The sequence below is a fragment of the Labeo rohita genome, chromosome 25, assembly GCF_022985175.1.
Source record: "Labeo rohita strain BAU-BD-2019 chromosome 25, IGBB_LRoh.1.0, whole genome shotgun sequence".
Classification (NCBI taxonomy): domain Eukaryota; kingdom Metazoa; phylum Chordata; class Actinopteri; order Cypriniformes; family Cyprinidae; genus Labeo; species Labeo rohita.
In genome coordinates, this window is record NC_066893.1 from 12,599,660 (window position 1) to 12,616,700 (window position 17,041).

At 37.9% G+C, this 17,041-nt stretch overlaps 1 protein-coding gene across 1 annotated transcript in view; it reads left to right on the forward strand.

The window, feature by feature from the left end:
* Nucleotides 1-17,041, forward strand: part of wnk1a (WNK lysine deficient protein kinase 1a) — a 32,026-nt gene that overhangs the window by 12,907 nt on the left and 2,078 nt on the right. Inside the window, exons 4-23 of the mRNA XM_051100213.1 lie at nucleotides 3-223; nucleotides 1,650-1,807; nucleotides 2,113-2,201; nucleotides 4,553-4,772; nucleotides 6,343-6,619; nucleotides 6,724-6,854; nucleotides 6,958-7,053; nucleotides 7,169-7,282; nucleotides 9,180-9,259; nucleotides 9,348-9,498; nucleotides 9,632-9,748; nucleotides 11,175-11,288; nucleotides 11,395-11,446; nucleotides 11,537-11,677; nucleotides 12,092-12,816; nucleotides 13,958-14,059; nucleotides 14,140-14,600; nucleotides 14,689-14,882; nucleotides 14,966-15,061; nucleotides 15,179-15,369. Of these exons, the coding sequence (XP_050956170.1) occupies nucleotides 3-223; nucleotides 1,650-1,807; nucleotides 2,113-2,201; nucleotides 4,553-4,772; nucleotides 6,343-6,619; nucleotides 6,724-6,854; nucleotides 6,958-7,053; nucleotides 7,169-7,282; nucleotides 9,180-9,259; nucleotides 9,348-9,498; nucleotides 9,632-9,748; nucleotides 11,175-11,288; nucleotides 11,395-11,446; nucleotides 11,537-11,677; nucleotides 12,092-12,816; nucleotides 13,958-14,059; nucleotides 14,140-14,600; nucleotides 14,689-14,882; nucleotides 14,966-15,061; nucleotides 15,179-15,369 (3,730 nt within the window). The remainder of the gene's footprint in view (nucleotides 1-2; nucleotides 224-1,649; nucleotides 1,808-2,112; nucleotides 2,202-4,552; nucleotides 4,773-6,342; nucleotides 6,620-6,723; nucleotides 6,855-6,957; nucleotides 7,054-7,168; nucleotides 7,283-9,179; nucleotides 9,260-9,347; nucleotides 9,499-9,631; nucleotides 9,749-11,174; nucleotides 11,289-11,394; nucleotides 11,447-11,536; nucleotides 11,678-12,091; nucleotides 12,817-13,957; nucleotides 14,060-14,139; nucleotides 14,601-14,688; nucleotides 14,883-14,965; nucleotides 15,062-15,178; nucleotides 15,370-17,041) is intronic.

Consider the following 17,041-nt stretch of genomic DNA (forward strand, 5'->3'; position numbering starts at 1 on the left):
AGGTATCTAAAACGGTTTAAGGAGATGAAGATCAAAGTCTTGCGAAGCTGGTGCCGGCAGATTCTGAAGGGGCTGCATTTCCTCCATACCAGGTCGCCTCCGATCATCCACCGGGACCTCAAGTGCGACAACATCTTCATCACCGGACCTACCGGATCTGTCAAGATTGGAGACTTGGGCCTGGCTACCCTCAAGAGGGCCTCCTTTGCCAAGAGCGTCATAGGTACGGCTAAGTATTTGCAACTGCATAACCGCCTCCAAATCGAAATCCAATCCATTCGAATTGTCCGACTCAGATTTGTGGTTGGGGGAAAAGCGAATCCTTCATTCCATGTTTCTTTTTCAAGTTTCTTTTCTTCCTCTGCTTCTTTTCAAAGCGTGTTTTAATGACAGTGGCGAGAAAGCAGACCACAGCGTTTCCCTGAGCGCTCGAACCGCAGCAAACCAGGGCTCCCGCTTTATGGAAGTTTAGTTCAAACGTAGCTTTTGTCTTTTCTTCTGTCCTCATTGCCACAATTTCAGGTACCCACAGACAGTAAGTAGTTGCGGAGCCGTTGTAGGTATTTTGTGACTCGTCTGCAGGGAAACCTGATCTGATCATGGGATAACACTAGAGCTAGAGCTGAGCCCTGGGCTGGCAGGTACCGTGAGTGATCTTTTGCTCTGGTTCGGAAATTTGTGGTCTGTTTCTTCAGTCAACCATGATTTAATGATGATGATGCTAATGAATCTGTTCATTTTTTCCCCCCACAAGGAAATGCTTGTTTTCTTTCAGTGTGTCAGTGTCTGGAGCTCAAAGCCTTAAACTCTCTGCTCATCTCCCTTGTACTTTTAGCTTTAAGATCTTTGTGTTTTTTTTGTTTTGGAAGCCTTAGGCTCTAATTTCAGGTCTCCCCTTATTCTACTTTAAGGATTATTTAGTGTACTGCAGTAGAGACAGTAAGTACGCAGAAATGAGCCTGGTAAGTCCACCAGTATTATGTGACACATATCAGACTGAATCATTACCAATATGGGAAGTTTGTCCGTGTGAGACCTTTGTCAATGGGTAACTTGGTTACTAGTTCTGCTGGTGCACAGAACATCACTTTTCTGTAAGCTATGGAGGATTTGAATTGCTCAACCTTTTCTCTTCACAGGTTATCCCAAAGGTAGGACTTTTGAAAGGTTTGTTTTCCATAGCTAGTGCTTCGGTTTGGTCTTGTGATAAAAGCATCAGGCCCTCTGACCATGGACTTGTTTTAAACGTGCTATTTGGGCTAACAACTACAAAATTCAGTTGTTATATTCAGTAAGTCATATTGTTTAGAGTCATGTGGTCAGTCCAGGCCTTCAAGTGAGTACTGTGCACCAGTCTGGTTTTTCACATACATAGTCCTGCCCTTGAAGGTCTTACACAGAGAAACTTGGGCTTCTTATCATTGCAGTCTAACTGAGGGCAGTTTCCCCTTCCTCTTTTTTTTTTTTTTTTTTTTTTTTTTTTTTTTTACTTTCTATCCCCTTTTTGCTCTCCTTCCCTCTACCCTCTCTCTTTTCTCGCAGGTTGAGCCCGAGCAGTCTTCAGCGACAGCATCATCTTCCTCTCACCTCTTCACTGAGAGGGTGTAATAGGGTACTGAGAGAGTTCTGAACCATTCTTTTAATTTAAGGTACCCCTGAGTTCATGGCGCCTGAGATGTATGAGGAGAAGTATGACGAGTCGGTGGATGTGTATGCCTTTGGGATGTGTATGCTGGAGATGGCTACTTCTGAGTACCCGTACTCCGAGTGTCAGAATGCAGCTCAGATCTATCGCAGAGTCACCAGCGTAAGTCCACACTTCACTGGTGGAGGAGAGAGTCCCCGTGCACTCATCCTCCCACTATTTTAGTCTTTTTACCCCTCTGTGGGGGTGTTTCCTTTCTGCTTTTTTCTCACACAGTGGTAAGTTGGTTTTTTACCTCTACCAGTAAATGCTGAAGCCTCTCACAAAACTACTGATATCAGACAGTTATAGATACAAACTTAAGCCTGAATAACTCAAAATATAGTATTTTTAAGAAAGTCCAGCCCCAAGTTAAAGCCAGCTCTGCTTTCTACATGTATGATTTGTTTCCTGTGCTGTGTTTATAGGGGGTGAAGCCTGGCAGTTTCGACAAAGTGGCTATTCCTGAAGTGAAAGAGATCATTGAGGGTTGCATACGTCAGAATAAAGACGAGAGGTGGGCTGACATTCACCATGCATTGTTGTTTATCTTAAGGTCTAATTTTCACAACCTGTTTTTCTTCTTGTCCACTGGAAATTTATGGTAGGGAATTTTCAGTTCTTACACCACAGTTTGATACTGAAAAGCTATGCAGTGTTTTTTGACTTCGGTCTATGTTATTATCACACAGTTAATCCATCCAGTTTTTAATCACATTTAATATGTATTAATAAAAATGTCTTTTACATGCATGTTCTTAACCTGATAATGCTTAAAGGGATAGTTCACCCAAAAATGAAAATTCTGTCATTAATTTCTCACCCTCTTCAGAACACAAATTAAGATATTTTTGATGAAATCCAAAAGCTCTCTGACCTTGCATAGACAGCAATGCAACTGACACGTTTAAGTCCCAGAAAAGTAGCAAGGATATCATGAAAATAGTCCATGTGACATCAGTGGTTCAGCCGTAATGTTATAAAGCTACGAGAATACTTTTTGTGGACGACGAAAACAAAAATAACGGCTTTATTCAACAATTTCTTCTCTTCTGCATGCGTCGTGGTATTCTCGTAAAGACGTTGAGTAAAGTCATTATTTTTGTTTTCTATGCGCACAAAAATATTCTCATAGCTTCATAAAAGTATGGTTGAACCACTGATTTCACATTTCCACTGACTGTATTAAAAAGCAGGTCATATGGTATGTTAAAGTGTCGTAATATTGTGCTGAAGTCCCCTACAACAGGTTTAAATGCATTTAAGGTCAGAAAACATTGTACTTTCCTCAGAATATACGTTTAATATTGGAATGATTTTGAAACTATTCGTTCAAAGCAGTTCTGAGCTTAAAGGAGAAGTCCACTTCCAGAACAACAATTTACAGATAATGTACAATATACAGATAATGTACTCTTTCATGGACAAGCGTTTAGTGAATCCTGCGTTGAACTAGCCAAGATTAGAGAAGCGGTCCTCTGTAAAATGAATAGCACACAACAAAAGGCTTGAATTGTATTGATGTGGTATCTTAGAAAAGGTGAATTTGAACCACTTCACAGCATCATCTTTCGGCAATGAAAACAAAAACTTGCTTTCACAGAACAGAACACAATCTTCTCGAAATGATGTAAACACTAACTAGTAGAAGTGTTTGTGGGCAGGTCAGAGTGTTCGTATTTCGCGGGCAGGCAGAAGATTCGAAAATGTGATGACTTTTTAAGGTGGTACAGAGTCGAATCTTTCTTTTCAAAGACAATATCTTTATGTATAATACACATTTTTTGATTAACAACTTTGCAGACTGTTTACATTAAAGAATAGCTACGTTACAAACTGCAAAAAATATATTTTTCGAAGACCGATAAGACCTGCTGTTTAACATCCTTACTACCTTTCTGGGCCTATAATGTGTCAGCTAAGTTGCTGTCTATGCAGGGTCAGAAAGCTCTGATTTCATCAAAAATCTTTTGCCTTCTAAAAATAAACAAAGGTCTTAGGGGTTTGGAACGACAATGCATGTGGTTATGTGGTTACGTCAGAATGAGAGGAGAAAATGAGTTTGAACAAGTTCCCTATGACATTTTGCATGCTTTATTTAACATTCAGTACCCCTGAGTAAGATACACAAATAATTAAGTTTTGGTGTCATTACTGAAGAATAAACTGATTTTTCAAAACATTGCTTTATTATTGGTTTGTATGTAAACCAGTAAAACTGACTCATTGTAATTAAATTTGGGCATGGACAAACAGGAGTTGCAATCAGGGCCTAAAGTAATTATTAAAATTTAAAAGGCTATAATTTACTTAATTTGTGTATTTCACATTTCAGAATAAAAACACAGCATATATTGTACGGGCTTGCAGCTTCAGAGCAGTTTGCCATCAATGAGCAATTTACAGCACATTTATACTGAACAGTTGAGTTTTTTGGATAATGGCAGTGTTTACTTCTTGATTTTTATTTTAGAATGTTCTAGAATAGATGATGTAAGAGTGCATATTACATTTTCATATTTAATGAGCATTTGGAATAGTAGCAGACCTTGTGTATTTTGTGCCTTTTTATAAGTAAAAGTCCGGCTGTAGGCATACAATTGTGTATCTGCTTATTGTTGGTCTACTGTCTCTTTTAATTTCACAATAAGCTGTGTTAGGCTTTTAATTGGAAGTAAACTCTTGTGGCTTCTCTCTGTGTTGCTCCATCACAGGAAGGAAAGACTAAGAATATTATTTAACGTTCAGTAGATAGATTCACTAGATGGGCACAATATTCTGTTTATTATCTTTCTTTTATCAATAAATGTTCTCATTAATATATTGGTACATGTCTTAATTTCATTTCTTTATTATTTTTTTTTTTAGGTATTGCATCAAGGACCTCCTAAGTCATGCCTTTTTCCAAGAGGAGACTGGGGTTCGTGTGGAGCTGGCTGAGGAGGATGATGGAGAGCTGGTGGCCATAAAGTTGTTGCTGCGAATTGAGGATGTCAAGAAACTTAAAGGGAAATACAAAGAGAATGAAGCCATTGAGTTTTCCTTTGACTTAAATAAAGACGTCCCAGATGATGTTGCGCAAGAAATGGTAAAGATACTCACATTTCTGCTCTGTTACCCAACTATCCACCTTTTTCTTCAATGTGGAAGTAAGCCTATGGGTGAGGCTTCCAGTTCATTAGCCGCTGTGATTCGCAATACGCACTTCGAAGTCCCGATCAAAATCAAATGATTTGTTATATGTTTCGATCTCAGTCAAATGATTTGCAGTCGACGCGCCGAGTCCTGATCTGAAATGATGGTTTGCGAATCGGGACTTCGGAGCATGGATCGCAAGTCATTTGATTTGGATCGGAACTTTGGAGTGGGTTTGCCAATCATTTGACTTGGATTGGGACTTCAAATCGCATAGAGTGAATCATTTGATTTAGATCGGGACTTCGGAGCACGCATTGCAAATCATTTGATTTAGATCGGAACGGGTTCATGAATCATTTCGCGAATTGAATGATTCAAATCAAATGCTTTTCGATATGCGATTTGAAGTCGCGATCAAAATCATTTATTCAGATTAGAACTTCGAAGCATGGATCGTGAGTCATTTGAATTGGAACTTTGGAGCGGGTTTGCGAATCATTTGACTTAGATTGGGACTTCAAATCATGTATTGCAAATAATTTCATTTAAACCAGGATTTCGGAGCACGTATTGCAAATCATTTGATTTGGATCGGAACAGTTTCAAATTGAATGATTCAAATTGAATGATTCGTGATACGCAAAGTTCTGATCTGAGCCAAATGATTCGCAATCCATGCTCCAAGTCCTGATCTGAAATGATGATTGACGAATCATTATTCAGATTGGGACTTTGAAGCGTGGATCGTGAGTCGTTTGATTTAGATCGGAACTTTGGAGCGGGTTCGCAAATCTTTTGATTTAGATCAGTACTTCGGAGCATATATGGGGAATCATTTTCGCTGAATTTTTTTTTTTTAAACCTTGGTAGAAATCATCAAAAAATTAAGGCAGTACACAGTTATAAAAACAAAACAAAGGAAGAAGAAAGTATACACATGCATACAAATCTCCTCAGAAAATTAACCATGGTTTTACTATAGTAAAAGTGTAGTATACTTTGTAATACTTTAGTAATAGTACGTTGCATGTGCTTCACTTTATTTTTGCCAGTTTGTATTATTAGTATATTTTTATTCATCTGTTTATCTTCTTTTAGAATTTGAAAGAGAAGACACTGTTTGATAAGTGAGATCTCTGGTTGAAGTCCCAAAAAAAGTAGTGCTTGAAAAATCCTTAAAAGTTCTGGAATTTTATTTTACAGTATCTGTTCGAACCCTGAGAATAACAGAATGCAGTTAACAGTAAAACTGTGTGCACTACAAACCAATTAAGATCATACATTAAAATGACATTGTTAGACACACCAATTTGCAATATCAAGCACCAAAACAAGCTGTTTTGTACAGTTAAAAATAGCTTAACGTGGATGAAACCAAAAGCGAGACCCATAAAAAATTACAAATGGCCACGCCCTCTCTTACGGGAAGAAAAAGGTGAATAGATTCAAATTGTTGATGTTTTAAATCTTTAATTGGCCTTCTTAATCAAGTTAAATTCTGAGTAATCTTTTTTCACAAGGTTGATTCGGGTTATGTTTGCGAGGGTGACCACAAGACCATCGCAAAGGCCATAAAAGACAGAGTGTCCCTGATTTCTCGTAAGAGAGAGCAGAGAAAACTTGTGAGAGAGGAACAAGAAAAGAGGAAGATGGTACAGGAGACGGACCCCTCACAGCCACATACCAACACCACAGTCAAACCCTCTGGTCCCGCTCAGGCCTCAGTTATTATGGAGTCTGAAGAACATGAAGGAGACCAGCACCAGCAACAACAGCAGCCTGGAGCCTCTGCTTCCAGTTAGTGTTGCAAAACAAATTGTTTTGCTCAAATAAGATACAAAAAATCCAATTGCTTGATGTTCTTTATGGGAAAACGCTCTGAAAGTCTTATTGTCTCACAGCTGTAGGTTTTGTGGATGCTCAAGGTTCAGCGTCCGTCCCTGAGACTCACCCTGCCCAGCCAGGCACGTCTTTCAACACCGTACAGTCTGATGCACAACCACAGCACATCATGACCCATCCACAAAGCATGGTGAGTCATTTCCTTTGTATTAACCTGTCACGTTAATCTGAAGAAAAAAAAAAAAAAACACTTGCTTCTTGGCTTTCTCTGCTAAAATGCTTTTCCTCAACAGTCACAGCACCCAGCCCAGGCCCCTTTGCAGCAGCAGCCGAGCAGTACTTTGACCCCAGGTCCCATCGCCCAGACTGCAACTGCGGCCACACCCCAGGTACACTTCATGTGATCCATAACATAAAGACAAAACATCTTGCTGTATAGATCTGTTGTTTGTTAAACATAAACCAGAGTTAAACATAAACAAGAGTATGAATTCCCCCTCTTAGGTGATGGGTCAGACTGCGACTCTGCCCTCTGCTGTTCAACCTACCGTCCCCTTGCAGTACCATCAGCCGCCTCAGGATGGCAGCGCTCCCCCTCCGGGCCCTCAAGTCTTACAGGTACAGTATGAAGAGTGCCCTCTGGTGGCTGAGCTTGCATCTTCCATTGGCCTGCCTGTTGCTTGATGAATGTTGTGTGTGCTTTACGCACAACATTCAACTTCTTGGCTGTTCATACGTTAATCCTACTGTTCTTTGCTTCTCCATTTCTTCCTTGCATGCTGGCTGCTCTTACATGCTTGTCAGATATGGGCATGTCAACTCAGCCCTCCTGTTTTCTCACCACCTCCAAATGCAGAACAGCTCTATTTTCTATATCAGGCCTGTCAGGTACTAGTCGTGCCTAACACTGTGGTGTGTGAATTAGCAGTTCGCCATGTGGGGTTTTAGTGCAGATAATATCTACAGTGCTTATGCCTTGCATATAAAATATGTGTTTTTAAAAATATAGTTTGTAATGGTAAACAAGAATTGATCAATTTAATACCAGATTTTCTTAAAATTAATTTATAATGCGAAACAACAAAAAAAATAATACTGACAAGTATACATTTTTAATAAATGTTATGCAAAATGTTCTTTTATTGTCAGTAATTTCAGTAAAAAAAATTTTGGCTGTTTTATGGCTATTTTGTATGATTAAAAATACAGTAAAATCAGAATAATTAATTTTAACAGATGTTTTTCTATTTGATTGCCAGACGCATGGTTTCGTTACTACAGTATGTGTGACACTCGCTGTATTTTCAGCCTCTACCGCCTCAATATACAAGTACATAAACGCATAAACAATATTTCAAACTTCATGAACATCTGAACAAAACTATTGTCATGTCATATACAAACAGAAATTTAAAGATGTTTACAGCAGCCTGTCAAAATAAAAGTTAAATTTAACTTGAACTTTTACCAGAATTTTTTTAACATAATTTATTTATCAGTAAAATGTAAAAAAAAAAAAAAAAAAAAAAAAAAAAACAGTATTTCTTAAAAAAAAAAAAAGTATTTTTGATTAATAATAGTAATAAATTCATGAAAAAAATCTATTAATTTGACATGCCTTTGGTTATTAAAATTTAATGAAATCATGAAAATCTAATCTAGAAAATGAATTGACAATGCAGAATTTGGTAAAAAATAAAACAGAATCTGAGGAAAAATGCAATTTTTGTTTAACTCGTATAAGTTTCATGATTTAAATTAATTAGACATGCTTTTTGATAAATATTTCTTAATTTTAAAAAGTTCACTTCCAGAACAAAAATTTACAGATAATTTACTCACCCCTTGTCATACAAGATGTTCTTGTCTTTTCTTTCTTCAGTCGATAAGAAATTGTTTTTTGAGGAAAACATTTCCGGATTTCTCTCCATATAATGTATAACTGTATTGAACCGGAATACACAGAGTTCATACAGAACTAGCCAAGAAGAGCATTTGGGGTTGAAAAGTATATAAATTGTAAATGATTTTCAAAATAACCGATTGTTTTTGCTATATAAGACCCTTCTTCCTTGGCTGGGATTGCTTAGTGCCCTTTAAAGCTGCATTTAAACTGAATTTTGGAAGTTCAAATTCGTGGGCACCATTGAAGTTCACTATATGGAAAGAAATCCTGAAATGTTTTCGTCTTTACGACTGAGGAAAGAAAGACATGAACATATTAAATGACAAGGGGCTTAAAGGAGTAAATTATCTGTAAATCTTTGTTCTGAAAGTGAACTTCTCCTTTAACCATAAAAACAAAGTCTAGAAAATTTAAAAAGAAAAAAACTGATTTGGAAAAAAATTTAAACTGAATTGGGGAAAAATATTAAACTGATTTCATAGGGCCCTACAATGCCTTTTTGTCTGACCAAAGAACCACTTCTCCCTGTTATTGTGTGTGTAGATGATTGTGATTAGGAGTCACTGGAATGAAAATGTTCTGAAATTCCAAATCAATTCTCTATTACAGGGACCAGTGAGTGTGTCCCAACCGCAGCCGGTAGAGCAGTCACAACCTCAAACATCTCTGGTTCCAGCCTCCACAGAAAGGTGAAAAATCTTTTTTGTAATTTGTGTTTATTAATATTAACATTCCATTAGAGAGAAGTTTAACCACTGATGTTTTTGCTGCCCTCAGTGGTCACTCCGATGCTGCTTCTGGTCAGAGCGATGGTAACGATGGCAGGCACGAGGGGCGCTCTACGAAGCGACCCCAGAGCCGCTCTGTACGCAGCCGCTCACGCCACGAAAAGATGGCCAAGCCCAAGCTCAAGCTTAATGTGCTGAATGTAAGTTCTGCTCAAATCTAATTTGATTTGTTTTTAATAGTGGCATTACATTACATTTTGATGTGTATTTTACTATAATAATAGTTTCATCATAATTACTTTCATGGGGTTGTTGATCTGTTTGTTTTTGTAGATTTCTAATATTGGGGACAGAGTCGCTGAATGCCAGCTGGAAACCCACAACAGGAAAATGGTCACATTCAAGTTTGATTTGGATGGAGATAATCCTGTTGAAATTGCTCAAATTATGGTACACCCTTTCTCTTACTTTCACCTTTTTCAGTAGAGTGAATTGATTGCCAGAGACCTCTTCATTTGAAATTACAACTATATTTATTACAATATGTATTGGGTTTTTTTTTTTTTGCATTTAGCATTTTATGCATTAAACAGGGTTCGTACAAGGTGCTTAAAGTGCTTGAAGTACTTGAATTTGACTTTTTGAAATGTAAGGCCAGGAAACCCCTTGAAAATATCAATATTCCTGAAGAGAAACTGTATCAATGACAATGTATCAATGAAATAAGTGTTTAATTTTTTCAATGAGCACATATTCACACAATTCAAAAAACATACGTCATGCATCATAAAACTAGCGAGCTAAGCAAGTAGTAGTGCTGACAATGTCGTGTAAACATGGCTGAAGACGTGAAAGAGGAACAGATGAATCAAAGCAATTGAGTGAGTCATTTACACTGGAACCGCTCAGATTAATTCAAACTTGTGACTTCGATCATTCTAAGCGATTCAAGCGATTCAGTAGCAAGATTAAATTTAAAGAGCCGTTCATTTTTGAATTTTGACGTAGCTTGTAATGATTAGAAAAAACAAGTATAGTGATATATGTGAAACAGAGCTTTTTAAAACTCAGAATCTGTTATACCAATGCATCACGAAACTATTTACGAAGCAAAGTGTTTTGAAACTCTCCAATCGGATCACGTATCGTGAATCATTTGTTTCAGATCGGGAATCACGTGAATCATTTGATTTAGAGTGGAACTTCGCATATGGCAGATCATTTGATAAATATTTTTATTTATCTGTTTATCTTTTTTAAAATTTGAAAGACATTGTTTGATAAGCGAGGTAAAAAAAAAAGTGCTTAAAGTCCTTTAAAGTCCTGGAATGTCATTTTATAGTATCTGTACGAACCCTGATTAAATGAGTAGTTCACCCAAAAATATAAATTCTGTCATTCATTACTAACCGTCGTGTCGTTTCAAACCCGTAAGACCTTCTTCATCTTCAGAACACAAATTAAGATATTTTTGATGAAATCCGAGAGCTTTCTGACCTTGCATAAACAGCAACACAACTACCACGTTCAAGGCCCAGAAAGGTAGTTAAGACATCTTTAAAATAGTCCATGTGACATCAGTGGTTCAACCACACTGTTATGAAGCTACGAGAATACTTCTTGTGTGTGCGAAAACCAAAATAATGACTTTATTCAAAAATGTCTTCTCTTCTGTGTTCACGAGAGTAACCAGATGCACACACGTTGTGCTGCTGACGCAGGAGAAGCGAAAAGAGAAGAAATTGTTATTAATACATTTTCATTTTTGGGTGAACTATCCCTTTAACATTTTGGCTCTCAATATCCAGGATGTTCAACTTCTTTAAATATTTAATAAAATTCAATTGTAATTCTGAGTGTGTATCTTTGTTTCAAGATCCAAAGTGATTTTATCTTGGAGAGCGAGCGGGAGTCCTTCATAGTACAGGTTCGAGAGGTCATTCAGATGGCAGATCAGAAAGGAAAAGCTCAGAAAAATAGCCAAAATCAGGTATGTTTGTTTTTGTTTTTTTTGTTTTTTCAGACCTTAAGAGCAAATATGAGAAATGATTCAAAGACTACAAATGAAATTTTCTCCTTAACACATGTTACTTCAGGTGAGCAGTAATTTGGACCAAGTACCTGAAATTTCAACATCCAGTGTGCCTGGTAAGTGTACTTCGTGGTGATTTTCTTACATTTCATCCGGCCTTATCTTGCAGCTTGTATCATTTGACATATATGACATGTATTTAACAGGTGTGCCACCTAGCGTAGCAGCACAGGTTGTACATTCAGCAGGCCGGCGATTCATAGTTAGCCCAGTGCCTGAAGCAAGACTTCGAGAACCATTTTATGGACCTCCTTCTGCAAACACATCATTTGAAGACTCGACACCAGGTCTGTTATACACATCCTCAGAAAAAAAGTGCTTTAAAATATACACAGTGCCTTGCAAAAGTATTCATACCCCTTCATTTTTTCACATTTTGTTATGTTGCTGCCTTATTTTAAACTGCTTTAAATTGCTTTTTCCCCCCACATCATTTTACACTCCATATACCATAATGGCAAAGCAAAAAAACAAAACCGATTTTTAACATCATTGCAAATTTATTAAAAATAAAAAAACTAAATGATTCAATTGCATAAGTATTCATACCCTTATCTGCAACATAAAACATGAAAAATATGAAGGGGTATGAATACTTTTGCAAGGCACTGTATCAAGTATTTATGATATTATCATGTTTAATTTGTATCTGCCGAGTAATAGCTGACATTAAGACTGATTCCGTGTGTTCTCATATCCAGCATCTGATCCCACATCAGCCAGCAGTGTTCAGCAGGACCAAGCTAGCTTTGCCCCAGGCTCAACCCAGATTTCTGTGGTACCACCCACACCTGGAGGTCTTGCCCCAGAGAGCTGTCTCCCTCCTACTTCTCAGTCCTTATACCAGAGTCCCGTCCCAACAGCCACTGCAACTCTTACAACAGTCACCACTCAAGTAACCACTCCTACACCATCAACCACTCAGCAGACCAGAACAGGGAGGATGTCTCCTTCTCCAGCCCCAACTGAATCACCAGCACCACGTCGACTGTCACTTCCAACCCCTTCCCAGATTCCCCAAAACATTGTGGCTGAGAGCAATGGGTCGGATCAAGCTCAAGCCGGCATTCAGCAGGTGCAAGTCGGCCCCTCGTCTGTTCCTGTGACGCAGGTGTCTGTGACGGGAGATGGTGAGAGTGATGTACAGGGGAAGCCACCTGGAATTGAAGACATCCATGCTTTGGACCAGAAGCTGCGTTCCCTTTTCAAAGACTCCTCCCAGAGCTCCTCTAACCAACTTGATGGATCTGGAGAGACGTCTGCATCCTCCCCACCCAGCACTATCGGCACTATCTCTGGTGTCACGCCTTCCAGTTTATCTCTCAGTTCCAGTGGGAACTTTGCACCTGGTGCTTTTGCCTCACTTGGGACACCTACAAGCTATGCCCAGACACCAACTGCAGAGCCGTCCCCACAAAGGCCACAGGTGGGGGAAAGTTACTAATTTGCTGATTTGGTGTCTAATTTTTATTTTTAAATAGAAATCTTTTGTAACAATATAAACTACAATTTAAAACTTTGTGACCTGTAAATTTCTTCTTTTTTGAAAGAAATTAATACTTTTATTCACCAAGGATGTGTTAAATTGATAAAAAGTGATAGCAAAGACTTTTATTGTTAGAAAGATTTCTATTTTGAAGAAAAATGCTTTTTATTCACCAAAGAATCCTGAAAAAAAACAATCACAGGTTCCAAAAAAATATTAAGCAGCACAACTGTTTCCAACATTGATAATAAAAGTAATATATTTGCATATTAGAATGATTTCTGAAGGATCATGTGACACTGAAAACTGGAGTAATGGCTGATTAAAATTCAGCTTTGCGTCACAGGAGTAAATTATATTTTCAAATATATTAAATAGAAAACTATTATTTTAAACTGTAATATTTATTTTTCATCAAATAAATGCAGCCTTGATGAGCATAAGAGAATTCTTTAAAAAACATTATAAATCTTACTGATCCCAAACTTTTGAACAGCAGTGTAATAAAATGACAAAAGCACAAAATAAAAACCTATACTAAAATTATTAAAAAAAAAAAAAACTTTAAAATTATTATAATTGTATATAAATAGTACTAAAATAACTATACATGACTTCCATACACCTCTTCTGTTTTTTTTTTGTATTTTACTAAAAATATATATACTTTTTGTCGTTAACAAAAACAAAAAACAAAACATGGTTCAGCCAAGAACATGGTTCTTTTCCCACCTTGTTTCTGAGGAATATAATGTAGTTATCTAGTATCTAGGTTATTAGGAAAAATCGCAGGAAAGTGTTGACAACGAGTTTATGTGTGTCCAAAGCAATCTACAATCTCTCTCTCTCTGTGTGAGTGATGTGTGTTGGTTATTGTGCATCAATTAAAGCAGCACATTAATATAGAACGGTGATTAAACGGACTTAGAACTACCTGTGCATTAAACGGTTTTACTGCATACCTGTCAGCCAATGTGAATCCAGTATTGAGACAGACCATAGAATAATTGTCATTAACCTTTTAAAACTGTACATTGTATTTCACACTTATTCATATTTATACACACACTCTCTTTTACAGACCTCCGTAGGTGTAACTCTACCAGATGGACAGACCAGCACTGAGGAGAAAGAGCCAGCAGCATCACCACCTGAGAAAGCTTTCAAACTTGGCCGATTTCAGGTAGCCTTATAAATTTCTCAGTGTGCATTTTGTACAGATTTGTACAGCAAGTTCATTCACATCCTCGTTCTACATTTCAGGTTTCAGTGGCGAGTGATGAAGTCCCAAGCACTGCTCAAGATGCAACAGTCATAGTCTCATCTTCCTCCATCACCCCATCTTCAACAACATCATCATCATCATCATCATCATCATCATCATCCTCCTCTTCCTCTTCCTCATCATCACCGTCTTCACTCTCTAGCCCTGAAAACACTGTTCATAAATCTCAAACTCCTCCCAGGATCAGCCCTGAACCCGTCCCGTCTACTACTACAGTCGGCCGCTTTCAGGTGACCTCCAGCACTGACATCAAAGTGGGCCGCTTCTCAGTGACTCCAGCAGAAGGGAAGAGCTCCTCCGTAAGCTCTGCTGAGGGACCAGACTCTGCTAAACCGACCCCTTCCAGCGTGTCCATCACAAATCACTACCTCAGCAGTGACAACGACTCGGAACCAGAAGATGAGGGCTTTAAACGAGAGATGAACAAGCTCAGGGAGAGGTACCTTTGTTTTCTATGAGCTCATCCATGATAACTGTGTATTATGTGTGTAATGCATCACCTATTAAACTTGAATTTCTTTTTGCAGACATGTGGTCGAGATCCAGGCATTACAGAATAAGCAGAAAAAGGAAATTGAGGAACTCTATACACGTCTGGGCAAAACGCCGCCCTCTGTGGTGGTCCCTCCCACCGTGGCCATTGCGGCTGGCAGACGGAGACCTGTTAAGGGCAAGGGGACCAGGTCAAGAAGTGGTAGCGGCACTGGTTCTTTTCAACAAGGTATCAGAGCTTAGTGATTCACATTCAACTGTAACTGGCTTGTGAATAAAAAATGGCTTAAAATGTTGTTTGGTTTTGTCTAGGGAACAAACAAGCTGTACAGAGTGGACAAAGTTCAGTCAATCTGTCAGCCACTGGAAAGACTGAAACCATATCAGGCTCAAACGTTCATGTGCAAGGTAGGACTTCCACCATTTCTTGAGTTTGCCATGTAAACGTCCATATATGATTTTGTTTTCTTTAGTCTCAAAATGCTCAAGTTTTTCTCATTGGCATGTATTAATTGTAACCTACAGGTACCACAAGTCCAGTAAGAGAAGAGAATGGACAGAGCCATGACCAGGACCAAGCACCTGCTGCTAATCTGCAACATAAGGGCACATTCACAGCTGAACTCCATCAGCTGGTTGACAACTGGGCCAGGGATGCCAAGAACAAGATGCCACATGTCAAGAAAGGCTCCAGAAAGAATGCGCAAGCCCATGACGTACGTTAACTCCTTACTTTGCCAGAGAAACCCAAAAACGAAAATTACCCCATGATTTAATCACCTTCAAGCCATCCTAGGTGTATATGACTTTCTTCTTTTAGATGAGTACAATCAATTATATTAAAAATGTCCTGACCTTAATAATGGCAGTGAATGGGTGTTGAGATTTTGAAGCAAAATAAAGTGTATAAATCCATCATAAAAAGTACTCCACATAGCTCCGGGGGTTAATAAAGGCCTTCTGAAGATAAGCAATGTGTTTGTATAAGGAAAATATAAATTTGTACAACTTTATAAATCGTAATCTCTTAGCTTCCGCTAAGTGTTGTACTCACGTTCACGAGAGCATGGCGTTTCAGTGGATGACGTAAGCGTAGCGTATGCTCCGGTGAGAATATACTAGTCTAACGAGAACCAAGTTTTGCTTACAGCAAAGGAGAACCAGTCCCCCCTTGGCTTATATCAAAATCCTACAACATTTTTTTTTCTCCTCGTTTTGTACGTCTACATTCGTGACCGGTGTTTTGTTTTGCTCTCTTCTCTGCACGTTCGCATTCGCCTACGTCATCTGCTGGAACGCCACTCTGTCGTGAACATGTACAACAGTTAGCGGAAGCTAGAAATTGCAGTTTATAAATTTTCTTACAAAAAAACATTTATTCTTTTCAGAAGGCCTTTATTAACCTGTAAATGTAGTTTTAAAAACATATTTTCCCCTATTTTTTAAGCATTTTTATGCTTATTAGAGTATCATGCTGTTAGCTTAGCAACATGCTAATATCACACTATTGAAATCAACTGGGAGTCAGACCTTAGCAGGTTTTGGTACAGAGCTTAAGTCTCTAACATAAATCTACCAGTGTTAAAGCTGGCATGAAATGAAAATTCTGTCATTTTTATAAATGCTTATTAGAATTTCTATTGTGAATGATTCATGAATGCAAGTGTTTAATTAAACAAAATGAAATCAGTATTAATTAAAACTCAATCTGGTGACCTATGCTAGCCTTCTCCAATGAGTCTGATTAAACCCCACTCCTATACTATCGACTTCAAGCTTGTATTCATTTTTGAGTGCAGTGAATTAAACCAAGTCTCTGCCCTATACTATTTTTATATTCTATAATGCTCTCAGATGTGTGACAGTACAGATAAAAAAAGATCTGTCGCTACTTCCGTTTCATCGCAACTTTAGCAGCTGGCCGACAAAGTGATACACACAGTAATTCACTGTATTATGGTGTTACTTAGCGTGGTTGGAACCAGAGCTGCTAGTAACTGATTACTTGTAATCTGGATTATGTAATCAGAAAATAACCAAAAAGTACACTTTAAAATACTCCCAGACTACAGTTACTTTATGGATTACATATTATTCACACAGTAGAAATAAATTATTCATAACTTATTGATACTCTCTAATTCCTTTTTTTTAATCTTTTAAATGTTCATTTCTGAAATAGCCGATTGCTTTTTGACACCCAGAAATTGTTCCAGTTTCGTGGACATACAAAAACTAGTCACTAGTCAAAAAATAGTGCAGTTTAAACGATTAATTGCGTCCCAAACAAGTTTTTGCTTATATGTGTGTACAGTGTATATTAATTATGTGTATATGTGACCCTGGACCACAAAAAATCTTATTTATTCAGCTTTTTTAGATGATGTA